Source organism: Harpia harpyja, chromosome 18 (assembly GCF_026419915.1).
Source record: "Harpia harpyja isolate bHarHar1 chromosome 18, bHarHar1 primary haplotype, whole genome shotgun sequence".
NCBI lineage: Eukaryota > Metazoa > Chordata > Aves > Accipitriformes > Accipitridae > Harpia > Harpia harpyja.
The window spans coordinates 23,587,811-23,610,478 of record NC_068957.1 but is presented as its reverse complement, the minus strand read 5'-3'; the positions used below and the strand labels follow the sequence as shown (position 1 = coordinate 23,610,478).

Genomic DNA, 22,668 nt, shown 5'->3' with positions numbered 1-22,668 from the left:
GTAACAGTGGTTATCTTCTGCTCAGTCCTCTTCATACTGTTGCTTAAAAATTGCAATAATAAAAACATTGCTAAGCTTTTACTTCACCAGAAAAATTGTTTCAGCATTACCTCTCTGTTCTTTGTATATTCTCTTTCTCTGGGAGTAACCGGAAGATTTTTGGACTTCGGTTATCCTCATATGCCTGGATAGATTGAAGGACAGTGTGAAGTTAAAAATAATCCACTTTTTGCTTTTAAGTAGACTATTTCATGTCATGTTATTTACCACCATGCAAGTGTTAAACAAAAGAATAAAGCCACAATGGGAAACAGCTTAACTACTGCTAACAGTTTATTACAGATTAAAATAGGAATGATCAAAAACCTTTCAGGGTCAAGTTCTTACAATACATACAAATATATCTAGAACCTGTCCTGTGGCTGCTTCACTTAAAGGACAGCTAGTTACATGAAAGTTGTTTAGTGATTAACATGAAATATTCATAACATTAAACAAACCAAATATGGAACAAATAAGGGTAGTAATATTATCATCACTGACATTCATTAATTAATTGTAATATAGTACAGTCCACAGGTACATAAAATTAATTTATCATCTGGTCTGTAGTGCTACGTAATATACAAATAATAGTATCTGACAGTGTCTGCCCCTGAAGTAAGACACAGAAAAACTGAGTGGAAATTAGTTTTACAAACATTTACAGTGAGCTTCTCATCTTGTGAGTGGATAAAAATATTGATGAGACAAAATAGTGTTATTGGAATACATGGAGAGGTTAGAGAACAGGCAGGGCTGTCTTGGAATGAAGCAAAAGAGAAAGATGAAAATGTTGTAGGAGGGAAAGCAAGAAGAAAGTTTAGCTAAAGCTGTAGTTTTTGTAAGCACCTTAAACTGGCCCTGCCTCCAATATACAGAGCTCCACTGCCCACCTCTGTCCTATGCTGGCACAGTTTTCCATGTAACCTCACAGTAGACCAATCATAGAACTCATTTAATTTAAAAGGCTTCCTGGAGTAGTAGCATTCTGCAAACTCCTTTTTTTTTTTTTTTTTTTTTTTTCCTTTTCAGTTTCATGTTAGTTCTTGGAAAAAAAGAACTAAGGCTGATAAATATCAGTCTGTTTTTTACACTATTATCCTTAATTTATAATATTCAGCTTTATTCCTTTTATCCTTTATAACCTTTATAGAAATTTTGTCCTTTATGCACTTTTGCAGTGCAAAACAAAGACCTTTTTTCTCTTTTCTTGGTTTAAAAATTCCTATGTAGGCATTTAATTATTTATGTATCTTTATTAAGCTTTCTCTTACAAGGTGTTTATAGCACTAGGCTATTTTTGATTTACAGACTAAGCAAAATGAGCTTCTCTACAGCATAAAAAGTTCAAATTCTGATTCTGCCCTTCAGCTGATATTGCACTTTGATTTTTTCCCCAGGTGAAAATAGTATAATTTTGAATTGCTGTCTCCATTTCTGTCGTTCATTTCACTGCTTTTGGCAGATGAAATTCAGTTCTCCTCTGCCAGCAATAGTTTGGTTCTTTTTTTTCAATTCTTCAACTCCACTCCCAAAGCTGTCCTCCTTTTGACAACTTAAAAACAGTCTTTCTTTTAGCATAAACTCCAAGACATTCCAAGATGAAAAATGTTTAGTTAGTACTTCAGGTCAGTTACAAATCAAGTTTTGTCTTTTTCTTATCTTATTGTCAGATCTGGGTTGTTTGATAGTCATCTATTAAGATCTTTTTACAGTATATTAAACTTAGCACCAGAAGGAGTAGATAAAACAAAATCATTCATAGGGAGACAGTTTTGCTGTTACTAAATCTGAGGAAAATTGATCTTAATGTATGAAAGCAGAAATGTCTCACCTAAAGCAGAACTGCAGTCTTAACTGTAGGCTCAAATATGAATTGAAAGGCATAACTAATAGAAACCTAGATCTTGGATCCTTCCAGATACTCCTTGTTTTATGAATGGTATAAATTTTAGATATTTAATTTAGTCAGTGTGAAAGTAGCAGTCAAGGATATGCCTTTGGCACATTAAGTGAGGAATGTCTTCAACCTGAAGATTTATTTTGTGCAAAATTAACATGCTTTTTGTGCATAACTTACAGCTGCCACTTAGGGTGAATGTCCTTCTAAATAGGGGGCATTACTATGTAATCTTAGTCTAATATAGACACTGCTTATGAATCTTCTTGCTAGGGTGTACTGTGTGTATCCGAGTGACATACTCTTAGATCTAGTAAGGACGTAGGGTTGGTTTGGTTTTGGGTTTTTTTTTAGCTTTTAGGTCATGTTCTTTCTCTGTGTGAGTGTGAAGATGAGATCTTCATTCAAAATTTAAACCAAGCAGATGAACTGCAATGTTGGGTATTATTATTTACATACCATGTAAATGCTACAATGAATAAGCAGCCACTTGTTTATCTGTAAATAGTATCTTCTCATACTGGTCATAAGAAAATTGATCTTTATTCACTAGTTTCAGAAATGTTTTATACCTGTCCATTTATGCTTGGGAATGTACTTCATTCTTCTCAGTTTTCTTATCCCTCACGATCTCAACTTCACTAAAATAAGTAGGGAAACTATAGAAGAATAGCATTATGCAGAAAGCTGCAGAGATGTCCTGATTTTGAGGTGCAATGTCCCATCAAAATGTGTTGATGATAATGTGCAAAAAAAGCATGTTAGATCAGAGTATTGCAGATGTCCGAGCTCTCTGTTGACTTCATTTTGTAGTATAGCTCTAGCTTCAAGGTAGACTAGCTCTCATTTTTGCTCTGAAAATGAATCTCCACCAGACTAACTTAACTGAATTTGGATTTAGTCATGCTATACTGCCAAGGCTACCCTGGGGGAAAGATATCTGGAATAACTGGGGAAGAACAGGTTTGGAATTTTGTTCATAAAATGTAGCCATTGGTTAATTTTTCATTGAGTAGAAAGAGTTCACTACTCCTGGTAGAAGTTGGTTTTCCCTGATTATGTCAAAGATGTTTAAACTTGTGACAGATGCTTTTGATACGTGCATTAAATGGCATGAACAAACATTCTCTAAACAAAAAGTTTGTCTGTGTCTTACCAAAGAATGTCAGCACAACTCAGACCGATTTTTTCCCAACAAAAGCCAAACAAAATTTTGCTTGTTCTCCCATTTATTAATGTTTAATTAACCTCACTGAGATAAATTCAGAGACCATATCACAGATTTTTACCCTATGTTTAGTCAAATACTTTGTGTTTAGGGTGAAGCATATGTTTTTTAAAGCTATCTAGTTTGTACTGCAATTGATAGAAATTGTTGCTTCTTAGTAGGTTCCAGTCCCTGTTCTAACTTTTAAATTAGCCCTTCTCTGAGCAGGTGGTTGGACTAGATAACCTCCAGAGGTCCCTTCCACCTGAATTATTCTGTGATTCAGCAACTGCCATTAAAAACGTGGATGTTATTTCAGTTTGAACTTTGCAGACTTCAGCTTTCAGCCCCTCAATCTTATTTTGCTTGCATTTGCTAAAGAACATTTTGTTATCAAACATCTGTTCACTTTTTTCTAAATATAGATTATGATCAAGTCTTTACCTTAATTAAATCAGGTAAAATAAGTTATGTTAGTGTATTACTGTTGTATATTTGCCTAATTTCAGAGTGATCTCATTCTTTTTAATGTGTGAATTCCGGAAGAGTGTTTGATTTTTTGTATGCAAGCAATATATTTTTAATATCATTTTGTCATATCCACCATTCAAAGATTGCAGTAGATCTTTACTGCAGTGTTATATTGGGAAATGGCACTCAACTGGCAAACATCACAAAGTTTTAAGTTCTCTTCCAAGCTGCTCCTTTATAGGGTCTCTGTTTCTTTTCAGTAGTTGACTTAACTCATGCTGTTTTATTGTGCTAAGTTAATGAACTAAATATTTTACATGTATTAGTATTTTTATGTGTTAGTTAACTGCCCTCAAGACTTGTCATAAAACATTCTTTATGGTATCTGCAAATTTCAGTAGTACTTGCATTTTTTTCTTTTGGAATTAGAAACTAAAATTATGAATATAATGTGGGTGAGCACAAGTCCTACTGACCTTTTCTCTTTATGAATATTCAAAAGAATGCTGTTTTACTTTATCAGTTATGAAGGTGTACTGTACCTTTGAAAGGTAGGATGTTCTGGATGGTGCAGAAGCTGGCACAGGCAAAGGGGAAATAGAATGAAGATACTAATTTTTTTAAGAGTTTTTTAAACTCTAAGAAAAAAACATTTTTAAAATGTCATCTTGATTATTGAGGATGTAGAAAGAATATCACTGTAACTATTATTTATTTTCTAAGAAAAATAGATCAAAATTCTATAATTGTTAGTCTTGGAAGAATTTTTTTTAATGAGATCCCTAGTGCATTGCTTCGTATCAGGGACAAATAAATCAGAAGAATATTGTGACCTACATATCTTAGTATTTTAGTATAATGTTGCAAGTGCTTTTAACCTCTCAGTTAAACTAGTCTGATACATTTACAAAAAAAGTCAATATGCATCTATTTTGGAAGGAATCCCAAAGCCATTAACATTTTTAATGCTAATGTAATCTTGAATGTGCAACATAAGTATAGCTAACATTAATTCTGCTCTACAAAACAGTAAAATTTCAGTTTTACTATACATAAGTCTTCTATTCTTTGACCTGAAGTAATTAAGTTTGTTCAGAATGAAGCTTATATTGTATTTCTAACACAGAAATTAAAGGAATAATTTAGAAAGGAGCATTAGCTCTGAAGTCAAGCTGTAAGCCCTGCTGTGATCATTTTGTTCTCTTGGTACTTGGAGGGTTAAAAGGAGATGGTGGATGTGCTGTTTGAAGTGTGTAAAACTTGTAGGGAAAACTGCCTTGGGCATTGCCAACCAAACTGACTAATTGAATTCTTTTTTTATGCTGTAGAAAATAACAGTATGAATACAGAAGAAACATCAAAGGGATACTTGACCATGAAATGCTCATATAAATTCTTCTCTGTGTTCCTTGGCACTCACAATCTTCTGATTTTGACTTTCTTATTCTATAACAATATTCTCTAAACTGTATTCACTTAGAAATTAATTTCTCTACAAAAGTGCTAATCCTCCAAAATAAACATGACGTTGAGAGTTGAGGGTGCGACTGTTACCTGTACCCAGGGCTGAGTGGCTCCGACAGGCTAAAGCTGCTCTGCAGCACCCTCAGACGGGCTGAGGGACAGGATCCTCAAAGCAGCACCCAAGGAAGAAGGTTCGAGAGCTGGACATGGCCTCAGTGGATGGGACATAGCCGAGGCTTTCCGCTGCTGGACAAGAGGAGCAGAGATCTGCCAGTTAGCTGCTATTTCTTTCGCAAAGAGTACCACAGCCTATGCAGGTCATATAGCTAATCTACTTCTAGGGTAAATGGAGTGAGGATGTTGGAATTATTTCATGGGAAGTATAAAGCAATTAACTGTTATTGCTAGCATATTAAGATCCAGGAAAGAGGAAATCTTGAGAACTATAAAGAATCTTAAGTTACTTGAGGGGATCTTTTAGGGTATACCAGTAAGTTAAATTTTACTTTAAAACTTATTCAAGGAAAAAAAGACAAATAAACGAGACAGTGTTTTTTACTTGTCATATCCTCATCCTTAAAAATACGTCCTGAAATCTTGCTTTGTAGAAAGCTCTTTTCCAGTGTGACATAGCATTTGGAGAAGTATTTAGCAATTTCCCAACATAATTTTTCTGTTGTTAACCATTAATTCACTTAAATGTAAATAATCAGTGTCAGTATGGCATTATAAACAAAATTCCTGTGATAAACAAGGCCCCTGGTGAGGCGAGGCTCCTGCCCTGCCCAATCCTCAGTAGGTTTTGTGGCGGCCATTTCATTCCCTCCCTCACAGGGCTCTGGGACTCCCGCCAGCCACAGACAGGGTCCGGCTGTGTCTCCCTGAACACAGGGAGGTGCCAGTTACCTCAGAAGTATTTTCTCCTCAGATTTTGTTACAGAAATGCACCCCTTTGAAGACAGGTAGGTGTCACAGGCCAGTGCTCACCGTGTAGGAGTGTGGTGGGCTGCCTGCCTCAGGCGAGCGGTGGAAGGTTCTGGAGCTCTGGGGCTGGGGGCTGAGGGAGGCTGGCCATGGGGGCTGCAGCCCTGGCTGCGGTTGGCCTCAGAGGTGACCAGTTTTTTGGGGAAGTCTAATCTAATCTCACTCTGTCTGGCAAACTTGAGTTTTCTGTTATTTCCTTTTAAACTTCTGGTTTAGTGAAATATAGCTTGAGAGCCCGTGTGGTGATTCGGAGTGCTGACTGGCAGGAGGAGGGTGGGGTACAGCTGCCGCAGTGTACGTGGGCCCTCCCCTGTAGGAAAGGGCTAAATACTGTCTTGTCATGACTGTGTCTTGCTTTATAGAGCACTGTACTGACAAAATCTTCAAAACATTAAAAAGCAGTAGGGGCAGTAGATCTCTTTTAGGAATCTGTATGCTTTGTTTCATGAAGAAAAAGTAATATTCTAGCCACTGTAATATCACGAAATCAAAACGCAAGTTAAGGGAGGAATGACTCTTAAGCTATGGAGTGATAAGACTTATTATTCTTAAAATGATAGCTAAAATAGGAAGATGACTGCTCTAGAAGTTACAGGTCTTAAGCAAATAAAGAGGTTGATCAGGAATGTTGTTTGTCAGGCCTACTTTAAATTGGTTAAAAGCAATGTTGCATAATGGCAAGCTGGGATGGAGTTGTTCTTTGGGAGGCCTTAAGGCGGTGAAACCCCCTGGGTATCCCTGGGCCAGTGCTCAGCATGAGCAAGCCCATGTCCTTTCCCATTCCTTTTTGGTGTGGCTTGTGCCTTCCAAAGTCCAAAACTAGAGCAGTTATGTGACTTCTCCCAAGAGATGGGACCACTGCTGTTTCTTGTCCCGCATGGATGGTGTAGACAGTCAGGGCCTTGAAGCAAAAGGTGGAGCAAACCAAACGGACAGTGGGGACATACCACGTTTAACATCTTTAGCGTTGTACTTGTTGTCAAAATGTTCTGTTTACTCTTCCTTCCCATGCTTTCTAGTAACACAGTCTACCTAGTAGTAGGTCTGACACAACTCTTTGCACCCCACACAACTTGTAGAACAGGTAACAAACGTTCTGCCTGATTTAAGGCTAGGCAATGTATCTCTCACTCTGCACATCATTGAAATTCTGACATGCCAGATGGATTATAGTCAATTACTTTTTTTCTCACTATCATGAATCTGTCCCCCCTGCTTTACATTTATATTGTTGCTAGTATTGAGCTCAAGTTTCAGGACTATCAAGGTAAGAGTAGATCCCTGAGGTTAACCAGCCACAAGAGAAGTCAAGTTTCCTAAGATCGGAAAGTAACCTTTTGGCATGACAAAACTCAAGAGCTCATTTGTCTTTACAGGTATTTCTGTGAGAGATAGTTATCAGCATAAAGCCTTCTTTTATTTCTTAATAGGAAATTTAAAACAATTGGCATTAATTGTTTTTGTTTTATTTTACCACAGGATTGTACAGTGTATGAAACAGAAAATAAAATTCTTCATGTGGTAAGTAATTTAAGTATTCTGCTTTGGTATTCTGTAATCCTACTCCATCCACTTAAATGACTTTTTTAAAAAAAAAAAAAAAGGCTACTCTAGGAAAATAAAGTTCGTTACTATTTGACACAACTTCTAATAAATTATATCAGTTGCTAAATGTTAACGTTTCATAAATAAGATCAAATAGTTAAAAAGTTAAAAATTATTTTCAAGACCAGCAAGAGAGATATCATCTTACATGTTTTGTGACCCCCTGAAACCGACTTAGTACAAGTTATTTTTGCCTCCTACCAGCCAGTTTAATGACTGCCCCAGTACTCTAGATTTAACACTCAGAAATTTTTTTTTTTTTTGCATCAACATAAAGAAATGGAGAGACACTACGCAAACAATATTAATAAAATATTTTTTCACCCAAGACATTTTTTCCAGTTTCTCTGAAGATCGGAGGCTCATGGAAGAACCATTCCTACCAAGCCTCTCTACACTTTCCTAAATTGGAAGTCTTTCAAATGTAAGGCTTAAGAATCAGCTTACTTCTGGTATTCCCTAATTTTTGCCTGTTTATTTTAGTAGGCAAGGTCAGATACTCCCTCTCACTCTCCTTACACTGTTCCCTGAGGTAATGCTCTCTATTATACCTGGTGCATTACTAGCTTCACTGATTGTCAGACTGAGCACTTCGTGCCTTCAGCACTCAAAAAATCTAATGACAAATGGGTCTGGAGGAATCTTATACAAAGTTATTGATTAGATATTTGCCTTTAAGTTCAAATACTTTATATTTTCCTGGTACCGGTACTGAAAACTTGTACTGACACTGAGATAGAGTTAAACTCTATGGTGAAAGGGAAATCTCAAAGGATTTACAAGTTCAGATAAGCTTTTGACAAGCTCTAACCAAGTGCCTGACTTTTTTTTTTTTTAAAGCCTTTTACACATACTCTGCTTCCAGCGGGGATTAAAATTTGTCGTAAAACATTGATGTGCTGTTAAATTCAGAAAGCATGCAGTGACTTTTAGAAAAAAGCTCACTATTGCAAACCTTATTCTGAAAAGAACTTCTAAAAGCACCTGAAATCTTCTGGGATTTGGAGTGTGTGTATGTATACAAACACACACACATATATACATATCTTTTAATCCACAATTCTAAGTGCATATGACTTCTAGAAATACATCTTTAGCAGGAATGTTACTTTTGACTTTTCTATCTGTTCTGAATGGAAAGCTAAAAATATAGAAGAGAGAAAAGTTTCCATTTTTAAGTATTCCATAGGCTCAGCAGTGAAAGTGTGATGAACCTTAAGGAGCCTGGATCCCAAGGCAGTAGAACTCATCTTAGCCTGAGCAAAATCACCTGAAACTACCTGATCCAGAGCATCCAGGCTCTGAGAACCAACATGTTTATCATCGTAACTCTGGGTGAATTGAGAAGAAACACCATCTTTCTCACAGCATCTTAAAAATAAAATAAAAAAAAATTACTTCAAGGATACTGAATTCAGGAATAAGCTTTGTAAATTGTTAATTTCTTTTATGGTCACTTAATTTCTAAAAATAATAATAAAAAGAAAAATAAAGAAAATACTCCAGAAAAATAATTATGATGCTCCAAAGTAAAATTTTACATTTGTAAGAGATAAAATCTATAACTCTTAAACACCACATGGCATTTTGTTTTATTTCTGAAAGATATTAAGAAAGATATACTTAGAAGTAAAGACAGATTTATAAAATGATGATCCATGATTGACTTTCTTCATTGGTTACTGGAGAGATTCACTGCGGTTTAGATTTGTTTGGAAGAGCTCCACATTAGGCCAGTATATGCTCAGATGATGTGATTGCAGGTGCACAGTTGCCATTCCCTCACTAGTCATATGACTGGACTGTGTCTACTCTGCAACTTGGGTATTATGGCAAAAGATAAGTTGAGAAGGAGTGATATTTGGGATCACTTAAACAGCATGTCTGAGAGTCAGGTTTCTTTTTTTTTTGATACCTCTTCAGCAAAATGTAGTTATCAGAACTGCATCAGTTCTTTAGACTAATATAGTATGCCTATGATAATTAAAAATTACAACCTGGTAGTTGTTCTTTCAGCATTAAATACAGATTATTAATTTATACTCTTTGTACTAACCCAGCAGTGCCTGCCACAATAAAAATACATGTTGTGACGTATAAGTTTATATGGCTTGTTCAAGACTTAGTGGTTTCTGAGAGATTCTGTTCTTGTCGTGGCCCATTGAGAGAAATGTAATAAATGGGTTTAGGTGTTGGACGGCCTGTAAAGCTGTATGTAAAGTTCCTCTGCAACAGGTATTGAACTTCTTGAAGAACCCAATTTTGTTTGAGATTTTCTTAACTGCAGTAGTATTGCGCCACCTGGAGAGTACGCGCTTTGCTTCTCTGTGGTTTTGGAACTAGTACACAAGACCTTGGTCTTTTTTTTTTTTTTTTTAATGCCAAAAATACTTTAGTTTATGTTAATGTATCATCTCATGTTGATAGTGCCATATCAAACATTATTTACTGACCCTGTGCTATTATTCATAAATTCTGCTCAGTTGCTCCAATTTATACTATCTCAGTCTTTGCATTATTTACAACTGCTGTCGGGCCTCCCTTGTACCTGCTGAACTACTTTTACAACAAACTGATATTTTTAATATTCTAATATAATTTTCTTCAATATTTTCCTCGTGCTAAAATCCTGCATAGATTTTAGTTAACTTTCTGAATCATGGGGAGATCGTAAAGATTTGTAAGATTAAATTTGATTGAAAACTTCTATGTTCTTTATTTTGTTCCAAAGTTTATTTACTGAAGAACTATTTCCATGTGACAACTGTAAAGTTAAAACATTACCTCAGAAAGTAGGAAGTGTTGTCTCTGAGATTTAGTCTGCATCTAATCTGTACATATGATCTCTAAATTTTAAGGCATAAGAGAGGGCCTTGGTTTGAAATCATAGTAATATTTTGATATGACAGTAATTCAAAAGCTGGATGAAAGCATATACTCACAGACAGGGTCAACCATCAGTTCATATGTAGAATAGCAGTACAATATGTTTTCTGAGCAAGCCAGTTTCTGTATCTCTGGTGGGAAAAGACAGGACCTAAAATTTTGTTTAGGGGTTCTGGCCCAAAGCTGAAACTGCTAGAAATATTTCTGGTAATGGTGACCTTTAGATGCAGTCATGTATACCTGAATGGGATGCTTTGCATCGTGCAGCTGATACAAAATACAAATGCCACATCCAGTACCCCAGAGCTGTACTTGGATTTCCAGAGGAGTAACTGTACAGTGAATGGAAATATAATCTATAAATTCAGTCAGTTAATTTATTCATTGTGACAACTTCATTTGTTTAACTTATAAGTATAGTGTCAAATGAGATATTAGAAATCCTCATGCTTTTTCAAATGTCTGAAATAAAACTTCCCTTAAGGGATTTCACTAGAATTTGCTATAATTAGGGAAAATGAGAGTATAGTCCCCAAAGGAAAATAGATGCATACAGCACAACTTCAACCGGAAGACCATTCTGAAATTCATCTAAATGAATGCTTTCAGATTAGCTTCAAATATTTTTAGGCATAGTCTTTCTGAAGGAATGCTTTAAGCAACACATGCAAATTTGGGAATAAATCTTTACACATGAAGATTCTCTGAGAGTACAGATCAGCTCCTTTCTGATCCATAGACTTACTGTTTGCCTTTGATGGATAGGTTTAATCTGTTAGTATCACCGCTACTATCTATGCAATGGGGTTCATACTTTGAAGGTGTTCGTGTGGATTGGCATTAAGATTTTGAGATCTTTAGCTGGAAGGCAGGATGACATAAAATTATTGCATAGTTGTAGTGATCTAGAATATCAGTTAAAGGATGTGTTCTAAAAATGCATAAGAATTTTACTTTAGGAAATGGATTAACTAAGGCACTTTTCTGCCGGTGTAATTTTTAACAAAGGAAAAAATTTCTAAGTTGTATAACACAGAATTCACCTAATTATCACCTTTGGTAGGGTTGCTCTCATTATTTGGTAGCCAAAATAGGTTATTAAGTTGGTGTATAAGGCATTTATTTTTACGTATTTCACTAGACTTCCATTGCATTTATAATGATACATTATAATGACAAATAAGATGAAGTTCATCAGGTTGGGTTTTTTTTTTAAATGTGCATATAGTTCAAGTGGAGAAGATAGTTTAGATCTATAGATGTTCTCAGTGCACAGTAAAATCTTTTGATCAGAAGAACTGTACATGCATGTACATTTTCTTGACATTTATGGCTATTTTCTATTCCCTTAACCTCTTGTTCTTGACTTTCATATACCTGTAGTTTTTATAATGCTGAGAAGTAAGATTATCTGTTTATTCTCAATTAGTTCTCAGAATAAGAACTTCTTCACTAGTAGTTTCAGTTTAATATGAGGAATTACATTGACTTGTTTTTCTTCGTAGTGTAAAACCTTGTCTGGGATTTGTGACCACATCATTTCGCTCTCATCTGATTCTCTGGTGTCACAGTCAGCACATCTTGAGGTAGTTCATCTCACCAGCATTATGCCCAGTGAGGGTTTGGTAAGTAGCAAAGCAGTTTAACTGTTAGAATACAGAATACAAGCCTCAGTTCTTTAGGGTGATTTCTTTTTTTAATTTATGAAGAAATCAAAATGTATTTTCATGCAGTGTCCTACTTTTTTGGTGAGCTGAATCAGATTTCTGAAAGTGGTTTAATTAACATTTATCTAAATAAAGGGATTGTAATTTTTTTTTTTTTTTTAAGTAAAACCTGTTTTTCCTAAGGCTTCATGTGCAGCTGGTAACTATATGAGCACCTAAAGAAAAGTTATAGTCTTTTGATAGCCATATTGCAGTTTTTGGAATGTACCAAAGTAATCCCCCAATACATACATAAACAAATAAAATTAACTAAATATCATTAACATGCTTTGAAAATTATTAGTGGAGGTATGTTTCTTTGGCTTGCATAAAAACAGTTATATGCTTCCCTAATGATTCAGTTCAAATAAACCTTTCAGAAGTATCATCCCAGAAACAAAATAAATCCCTTATATTCGTAAATTGTTGTTCACTGAGCAGACTAGTTAGGTGTCTTCTGAACATCCCAGCTGCTCTGCATTAGTAATGGGTCACACCATTAAAATTTTCTGCAGAGATGATAGTTTAATAATTATTTGACTACCACTTTTAAATATTAATATACTGTTACATTTTTTGGACAAGGGATTTTTGTGAAGTTTTAGGGGTCAGTGGGTGAAGATTTCTGTCTCCCCTTGGTAGTCCCTTACTTTACAACCGTTCTGATATTGGTAGGCTATAGGAGGATAGGGATTGTGCTTGGGAACCTAAGATCCTAATAAAAACTAGAGTGTAAGGTAGCACTGCAGGCACTGGCATGTTCTTGCACACTCTCTTCAAGAGACAGGCTACTTTTCCCAGTACAATCTCTTATACAGTCTTCAGTTGCCTTCTCAGGACTTTTTTTTTTTTTTTTTTCTTTCCCCCTTCAAGAGGTGGAATCCAGGAATGTTGTTTCTGTGTCAGAGGAAGCAGTTGGAGGAGGAAAAAAGGGGGAAGTGGGTAGAGAAATTGGTAGCCATGAGGCTTATCTGCAGAAAATTCCAGAATTGACAAATTAAAATACATTTGAGTGTCACTATACACATTGTGGCATGTTTTTTTTTTGTAATTCAGTGTGATTTACAGATTTATTTTAAATTTCTCTTAGTTGAGATGTTTTGTATTACTTCAATACCTTACTCTTTGTTCTGACATTGAATAGCAATGAACATCATATGCAAATCCTGTCAAAATTACAAGACCATAATTATTTTGAGGTATGCATATTAATTTGAGAATGATCTAATTTAATAACATGAGGGGGTTTTATATGACTCCATAAGTTTACTTTATTCTTACACTCTTTTAGTTAGCAAAGGACATTACCAACAGCATAAAACACATTTAGTTTTAATTCTGTGGCATCACAGATGCTTAGGCCAGTATGTAATCCTGAAGACACATACAATTTGCTTGCTGTGCTGCTGCATCGTAATAGCCATATGTGTTCCCTTTGTGGCCCAGTTTCCCCTCTTGGTCTGATTTCTGGGTTAGTGCAGGGATATCCAGAAAATACCAGGTCAGTATCATTTACGGCTTGTGTAGTATATATGCTGTAAATCTGTCAGTGCTTTTGACTTGCATTAAGACTACTGCATCCTACATGCTAGCAGTCTGGATCTCTATATAGCTTTCCTTTCTATCCAGAAATGTAATGTATTTCTGCTGGTCTACTTAGAGGAAAGTTCACTATCAGTGCTGAAGAGAACGTGACCATAGATAGGATGTACTTTCCTCAGAGATGATGGAGCTCAACAAGGAGGGCTTGGCATTGCTAGTGTTTCCTATTCAGTGGTAGCTCTACATCTAGGACAGAGGTGCAGACTGGTGGAGGACAGAAAGAATGCAGCCGACTTCAAAAATGGCATGTCCTACAGTGAGCTGAAAATTTAATGGTGTGCAGTATTAGGCAGGTTTATTTCAGGAGTTCTTGGGTATGAATGGTATACTTTCTAAGCAATTTATCATAAAGTGTCGGAGTACAATTTAGACTTTTAAGGCATGAGTGACCAAGATGAGAGTTGTTGGCTATACTGTGTGGCCTGTCATGTGGTTCACACTTTCCTCCAGATGGCCCTCTTTTCTGATAGAACATCAGGCAGACAGAGCCTGTGCTGTAATGATGCTGTAGACTGGACTCTATCACTGAGTGGAAGAACCATGGTGTAGTTCTCCATCCGCAGTGTACCCATAAGTTCATAGCCAACAAAACTGCAGTAAGTGGGCGCTGCTGACAGAGGACATCAGACAAATACGGCAATCAAAATTGCCTGTCAGTTTTTTCTTTCTTGTTTTGGGGGGTTTTTTTTGTTTTTTTTTTAGATGAAGTGAAATCACAGTGAATGACTGACTTTCCTGTGCCTAATTGTGAAGGCGCTGTAACATGTTAGGTTGCAAAGTTCCTTATAATCAATTTTGCTGACACTGTGTTCTGTTTAGAAGAAAATATGAAAAAGGACTATAAATGGGAATAAAAGAAAAATCATGTGAAAAGGAAAAGAAAACATTAATCAGAATCAAATATAGAACAGAGTAATGAATTACAAATGGCTTTCTCATGATTGTATAGCAGTTTTTTTCCACAGGATCTCTGCTCCATTCAAGAGAAAAATGAGCACTATTCACTGAATGGAAAGTATTCAGAGTTCCATTTTTATCCGTATCATTCAATGTAGGGGTTGAGGTCTTATTTACCGCACTTCAGCTAAGCTCTGCATTCTCTTGGGTTACTAATTTCATCGTGAGTTGTTTTGGGGGGGGGGGGTTATGGCCTTATTGAGTGCTTCACTGACACTAATTAATTCATCCTCATAACACACTTGTGAAAATGATATTGTAATTTTAGTTTTATAGACAGGAATCTAATGCACAAAGCAATTTGTGTCAAAATCACCAAAAATCTATTTTTCGGGAGAAGCTTACCATACGATTTTTCAGAACACTTGTTACTTTTATAGCATAAGTTTAAAACACAGTCTCTCTTGGTTTTAAGTGTAGCTAAGGTTTTCAGAGCTACTGAGAACTCTAGCTTCAGCTTCATATAGGGTTAGCACCTAGACAATGAACACAATTATTTGCCATTGGTGAAAAATCTGTTGTAAATTACTCAGATTTATATAAGAATTCAGTTATCTGGAATGATATTCAGTTGACTTAATTATGAGTCTTTCTCTATTTTCAAAACTCCATTTGCAGAACTGCCTTTATTATATGCCTTCTAATTTCTTCAACAAATGAGCCAGAAATGCTATAGACATTGCATAAGCTTACACATAAACTGAATTAATTTCCAGGTCCAAGTCCATACAGTTACTACACGGAGTCAGAACTCCTGCGGGGCAGTGTCTCTGTGTTTAATTGTTTAAATAAATTCTGGATCATAAAGCATTTTCACAAAGGGACTGTATGTCATTTGAATGTGTATCTTCAGTTCTAGCTTTTTCTAACTTTCTGTCCATGCTTTTATGAGCTTAATAGTAATCTTTTTTTTCCTCTCTAAAGTATCTTCTTTTTCAGTCTGCTTTATTAAAAAATAATCTTATCTATCTCATGCATTCCTCAGAACACACTCTCTGCTGGTAGTTTCGTGGCAGTTTGCTGGACAAAAGAATTTGCATTGGGAAGCACGCATTTTAGGTTCCAGTCCAAGTTACTGATGATTGTGTTTGCATCCTGATCTCTGCAGGCATTTTCTGGCCTCCAGAACCATACTGGTTTTTTTCTTCTCTCTTTCCATTCCTTCCCAGGCTGTACCAGCTGCACACACCAGTCAAATTGCTTCCTCCTTTTCCCAATTTAGCCACTGAATTTTCAGTGGTAAATACTAAAACACCCTCCATATATTTTCTTTTTAATTTTAAAGTAACTTTAAAGATTGTAAAACACTTCTGAATCGTAGTACTGGGTATGCTAATACCATTTACATCTGAAGTGTACTGCATGATCAGCCTGAATAAGATGTCTGGAAGGCAAAACTTTGTTTCAAACTACCAATTTGACAAACTTGAAATAAATTCCTGTACTAAAAAGGTATTAGACTGTGAGAACCGCTGTCAGCTCTGACAGAAAGAGAACATGCATACGTAAGTTTTTATGAAATAGAATAGAATAAAATAACTAACTTCATGATATAAGAAAATTCCCTTCCTTGGCTTTTAGTTTTTCAATTCTTTGAGTTATTTATAGTGTCAATCGTAGCATAACAAAGGAAAATGGATCATTTTTATACTTACAAATGCTTTTTACAAATTACTTTTCTTTCTGCTTAGAGAAAGATAGGTTTCCATTCCATTGCATTGCATGGTAAGCTTCCCTGTGAAGTTACAATAACTTGTGGCAAGTAAACTACAGCATGATTTTAATTTTTAGACACTTCACATAACTGCTCAGTACAAGGCAAGATTTTACTCAAAAATGTGATATTTGAAAAATCTACTCCCCCAGAATTTATTATGTTTCAAAAGTCCATAGATCCAAGTTCTACATTTAGGAGTCCCAGAATTTCTATTTATTGATTAGACAAAGCTGGTGCAGCAGCACTGACTTTAAATGTCTTGGCTTGATGGACCCGACATAAGCAATAGGCCCTTGAGACAAGAGTTTGTGTGTTACTGTTTGCAGGGGAAGAGGTGCAGCTCCTAAGCTTGCAACTAAATCCTTGAGGGTGAGGGTAGGTGAAAGGCTATGCAAACTTTACTATTAATTACCTCAGACTAAGTCCAGAGCCAGCTTTGGAGCAGTTTTCCTGTCAGATAAACAAAGGCAGGCTAAGGGAACCGGTGTTCTATTTGAGATGATGGATGTAGAGACCGTCCATAAGATGGGAACATTGAGGGGGTTTTGAGGCTCGGGTTTTTTTTCCTCCTCCTGCTCTTGGATGGTCAGGGATTGTCCGTAGTGAAAGGTTTGGTTTTTTTTTTTTAGAGCCAGTATTATTTTGGACTAAACTTTTTTTTTAACCTTCTGAACTTGATGTGCTGTACATATATTTAAAGATGCTTCTGTGTAACATGCAACTTTAATCTTTTTTGATGAGATTAATGATTACTCTTAGGCAGGAGATTCTAAACAGGCAGGCTGTTGGGTTTTTATTGTTTGTTTTTGTATCTTCTGATGTCTGAAAAATGTTTTGCTTCTGGAGTGCAGTAGCACTTTTATTCTTCTTCCTTTCATTTTTTTTGTTGTTGTTTTCTCTCTGAGCTTCCTACTGCTGATAGAAACAGTGTAATCTGTCACATTTACGATATACACTTCTTATACCCACAGCTTTATTCATTTTTCTGCAGAGGGAACTTTTCCTGTTTCATTTAAAAATTTAAGGGAAGCAAAGTTTGTGCGAATAAACATTTTTATAAGACCAGCTGTGTATCATTGGAGGAAAAAAAAAAAGCCAAACAGACAAGCTGTCAGATGCAAAGACCCTTCTTTATTAATGATTATTCATCTATCTAATGAACAGCTACCCTTTCAAATTGTACTTCTCTTTATGTGGAATTTGTAATTTAAGGTGATGGAGCCAATCTTTTCCATTTTTACAAGAAAGGAATTGCAAGAAGATGAAAGAAGAAAGGGTAGACTATGAAGGCAGTGTTTTTGTGGAAATACATATAGCTGTCCTAAAACTGTTTGGGTGCTAATCTAATTATTTCAGATTATTTTTAAAGGCTTACAGAAAGTTGACAAAGTTCCATCATGCTTGACATAGAAAGGTTCTCATAGCCTACCTTTTTTGTTGTCCATAGGTTTCTATTTAGGTAGGATTTAGTAAAAGGAACATAAGAAAGTAGAATAAACTCTCTTTTGAGTCAGATGGCTCAGATAAATTCATAGAGCTGTTAGTATGCTATGTAATAGCAAAGAAAATGAATATCAATAGAGAATCAGTTTAGGATTCTCATTTTTAAAAAAAGTAAGCTAGTGAAAAGGAAATGAAAAAGAGCACTAAATAAGGTAAAAAATACTAGGAGGTATCTTAAAGACTTAAAAAAAAAAAAAAGTGTTAAGGTTTCAGAATAAATTGGGTGGGGAAGCTCAAAAAGGACCAAAAAGCCAAAACAAACCAAACTCTGCTTATACAGAAGAATAATAGAAGATACTAGAAATAAATCTTTTTAAGAGTGGAAGTTGTATTGCAGGAAAGGAAGTGGAGATGTTTAGTATAAATTTGGGCAAAGGACGGCAACATATAAGGCAGACCAAAAAAGATTTTTGAGAAGGGCTTTTTAATGGCATGATATATAAACAAAAAGGTCTTTCAGCCACCTTCTTAAGGCACTGTCTTGTCATTTGTTTATATGCCTCTGTCCAAATTTTATAGTTAAAACAAGGTTAAAGAACTATTTTATGTTTGGAGCAAAAGATCAAGGGGTGTAACAGTCCCTGGTAGTTTGTAGCATTACAAACACACATCTTCGCTATTGATGCTTCATTGTGTTGTAAAAGTAGAGCCTGCACTCTTCTCCCTGTAGAAGTGCTGTTGAGACACATAGACCGTTTTACTGTAGTTTCAAATACCTGAATTTTTCATGCAGAAGTATTTTGTCATATTCCAGCAAAGAAGTGGTATGAAAACATGAACTTTCTGATAATAGGTCATTGTTACCAAAAAGGAATGATGGCCTACAGTTGGAAGTGTTGGAAGTATGAACCAGAAATCCTCTTACTAAGGGACTTTAGTCCCATTGAGAAATTCAGAGCTCTTCAATTATTGTCTGAAATATCCATGGATTAAGCTGGGAATAGTTGTTGACACTTAAAAATACACTGCTGTCATTATATCCTGGTTAATTAACCAGATGACCGTGCAAGAAATTTTTCAAGGAAATTCCACTTACAACTGGGGAATAGTCTCTTCAAAATGGGATTTTAAATGGCTGATTCCTTCCCATATATTTTCAAAGGTCAGATTTTAATTAAAAACCTCTAAGTCACTCTCTCATTACGGGACAGTGACAGAGTTACTCAGGAACAGTCAGGTTCTTGATACAACAGCCTGTGAAACATTTCCTTGTTCTGTAGCACCTCTCATGTATCAGTATAATTCTTTGGAGTTTCATACCTGACATATCACGGTTATTAAAGAGCAACTATTTATTTCTAACCCACTAAGTGTTGACTAGTCTGAGCCACCTTCACAGAGTGAATGAGAATACTCAACTCTTGCCCAGAGGTAAGGGGTATAGTTTGTCACTCTTCTATGCTCTGAGATAATTTGTGGGATTCAAGAAGAAACTAGAAAGAATAAAAATCTCGTCTTGAAAAAAGGAGCAAAATCATTTTGAAAAAGGACTCCAGTGAAATTCTGCTTGTAAGGGCAGAAAAAAGACCAGTAATAGGACAGAAGATGTGGAACTGAGTTACTTGGGTAGAAAGAATAGAACAGGTTGTGATAGTGAAAGATATGGTAGGAAAGCCCTGGAACTGGTTAGACGAGGAGAATGGACATTTGTGAGCCTGAAGAGTAGTAGGAAGAAAGGAAGGAAGACAGGTGGGTGGAGAGGGCAGCAACTGAAACTGGAAGGAAAGAGATAGGAGAAACCTCTACAGCAGGACTCAGTTGCACAGATGTAGATATCTGGTACCATTTTAGATGCCCATCTTTCAGTTGCCGCTCCAGAAGGTTCTCTGTCATATCTGCCAAACGCATGCATATTTCTTGGTTACTTTGAAGTGATTGACTATTCTCTGGATATCACTGTTTAAGCAGATGAGTTCCATCCCTTCTGCCTGAATACTGATTCTGGGACTGGATGTCTTCCAAGAAAAACCTTGTGGGAAGATTGTGTTTGGGGCATTGGACGCAGAAGGAGAGACTAGAGCTGATGGGCAGGAGTGGGGAAGAAGCTTGTGTTATGGAGACTGAATAGGCAAGAAAACTTGAGAGGGATAGCCATTTATGTTGAAGAGGAAGGACCAGAAGACAAAGGGAGGTGGGAGACAACAGGAAAAAAAGCCACTTCCCACTGAAAATCTCCCATCCGGAGCCTAGGATGGATTCCATGATTCAGCAGTTCCCTTGTTTATGTGCTTTTTGTCTGTGAAACCCACTGACAAAACTGTCTTCTTATTTAGTCTTAGCCTGATGTTTTTGCAGTTTTATTTTGACAGCTTATATGGCTGAAATCTATGAAATAGTTTGCAAGCAGTTTGTGTAAGGAGTTCTATGAGAATAATTAGCTTACAAAAGTATATCTTCACTTCCATCAGGTTTTATAACAGAAGTTAATAGGATCAGAATAGCGGATATGTGCATCCTCTTTTAATAAATTAGTTTACAAGTTAATTTAGGATTGTGCCTATGTAAAAATACATTATTACAGAAGAATATGACTCTTGAATATACTGAATCAATATGGCTGCTTTAAGCCATAGGTAAAATATAAAATAATTGTAAACAAAATAACTATTTCTAACAGTTCCAGAAGTGTCAGCAGTTGTCACAACAGGAGCTACTTAGCTATTCATATCTGGGCTAGGGAAAAAGAGGCTTGCTGCTTCAATTCTTCAACTGCAGTATTAAATCGGTATTTGCCTGGAACTTATGTTATCTGACAGAAAATTTTTCAGAATGTATTTCCATTTTTTTTAGGCTTATTAACCATAAAAAATGCTTATATTAGTGGAAATGGAATGAAACATTGATGAATAAAAAGATAGCCAATAGCCCATTAAATTGAAAGCAAGGTCCAGCTCTTTTGCCTAATCCAGACTGTTAATACTTGCATGCTTTTTCTGGGTTCACAGAATTAACAGCGCTCTAAATGATGAAGTTTTGCAATTTTGGATATTTCTTATAAGCCAGAGTAAAGGATTTTTAGTTTTTCACTGGAAGTTTGATGAAAGTGATCCCCTTAAAGTCTTTCGTTTATATCAGTAAGCTACTTTGTGTATATATATATATATGAACATTTTAAACTTTTGAGGGGTTCTGCTAACCTGTGCCAGTATTGCTTAAAATAAGCCTGGAGATTCAAGTCTTTCTCTTTACAAATACTGATTTTAAAAAGGAAAATGAGGATGGGGGTGGGGATGAAGCACACCAGTCACTAAAGTAGGGTTGACACAGATTGTCCTTTAGAAACAATATTTTTCTAAGTGTCAGTGTCTTTTCATGTTGAAGGATAAATTGTCCTTTAAAAATCTTCCTAGCACAGAAAGCAATTGAGAGCTGGATTGAACTGTACACACTTTGTTACACACTGCATTATCTGTTGTAAAAGGATAGGCAAGTGCTGACAGTCAGCATATCAAGGACAGGGTTTTTTCAAGGGAAAATGTTTACAGGGTTGGAAAGAGTGATTTGAAGCAGGGAATGTATCTGGCCTCTAGAACAGATGACATGACTAAATAAAGCTGTTTTCAGAATTGTTGTATGTTTTTCAAGGGGTTCTGTTTAAGAATACTTTAAATCTTGTTTTGAGTATTATACTCAAAGCTTTCTCTCAAGTGGAGAAATGTTTTTGGAGCTATTATTTTATATATGATAGATATGTAATATATATATTAATATATATTATGTAAAATACCTTGCATTCTGAACTATATACAATAAAAATGAATATAACAATTTTTGTATTTTTTTAGATAGAATGTAATCTTGCAAGGTTTTCAGGTAACAGATCTAGGAGATACAGTGCTACTGTAATGGTCAACCAGGAACAAGCTCTTTCATTAGTTTTCTTTTGGGAAAACAAGGATGAAAGCCTTATCTAGGATAATTTGAAGGCTATGAGTCATTCACTGAAATTGTTTATTTTTATATATTTTGTTCTTAAAGTTTAATAGCTAAGATGAAAGAGCAGATAGCAAAATGTAGGCTAATTCTTAGTGAGTAGTCAGTTTTTATGTCTCTCGGATGGCATATGTTAAGAGATAAAATTATAATTTGATTTTTTCCCAAAATACACATAGTTTAACAAGAGGCTAAGAACTTTATGAAGAAATATGTGATAAAATTTAGTGAAAAGTTTAGCACTACATTCTGTTTTGGCCTTAAAAATCTTAGTCTGTTGGTTTCTTAAGTGGGGAATGAATCTTGACAAAACAAGTAGGGTGTTAGAACTGTGATATTAAATTTGATATTAAAAGTGTGGCTGGAAATGTTACTGAAGTCTACTATGTGTTAAAATAACAGACTTCTGTGATGGATGCAGCAATGTTGCGTAACACTCCGGCTAAAAGTTCACTGTGGAAATCCAGTGTTACACATACTATATGGATTTAAATATTTATTTAAGATTTTTAATGGACACTCAACGTCCCATTCTCAATGAGAACCTTCAGGGTTTTTCATGATCTAGTGCTCTTGTTTATGGCTTTCAGTTGGCAAAGAGAATCAGATGTTTGTCAGTAACAGTTGAAGGTGCTACAGAAACAATAGAATAGTGAACACTGATAAAATTAAGCCAACTGTATAGAAGGAA

At 35.7% G+C, this 22,668-nt stretch overlaps 1 protein-coding gene and 1 long non-coding RNA gene across 2 annotated transcripts in view; one reads left to right on the top strand and one right to left on the bottom strand.

Annotated features, from left to right (window-relative positions):
* The window catches only part of LOC128153769 (connector enhancer of kinase suppressor of ras 2-like), a 212,080-nt gene that overhangs the window by 100,621 nt on the left and 88,791 nt on the right, over positions 1-22,668 (top strand). The window contains exons 5-6 of the mRNA XM_052813495.1: positions 7,548-7,589; positions 12,065-12,184. Of these exons, the coding sequence (XP_052669455.1) occupies positions 7,548-7,589; positions 12,065-12,184 (162 nt within the window). The remainder of the gene's footprint in view (positions 1-7,547; positions 7,590-12,064; positions 12,185-22,668) is intronic.
* LOC128153770 (uncharacterized) lies at positions 12-15,285 on the bottom strand. Its single transcript, XR_008239099.1, has 3 exons — positions 15,170-15,285; positions 5,175-5,330; positions 12-184 (listed from the first exon to the last, which is right to left on the bottom strand). It is a non-coding gene; the product is annotated as an uncharacterized LOC128153770 (long non-coding RNA).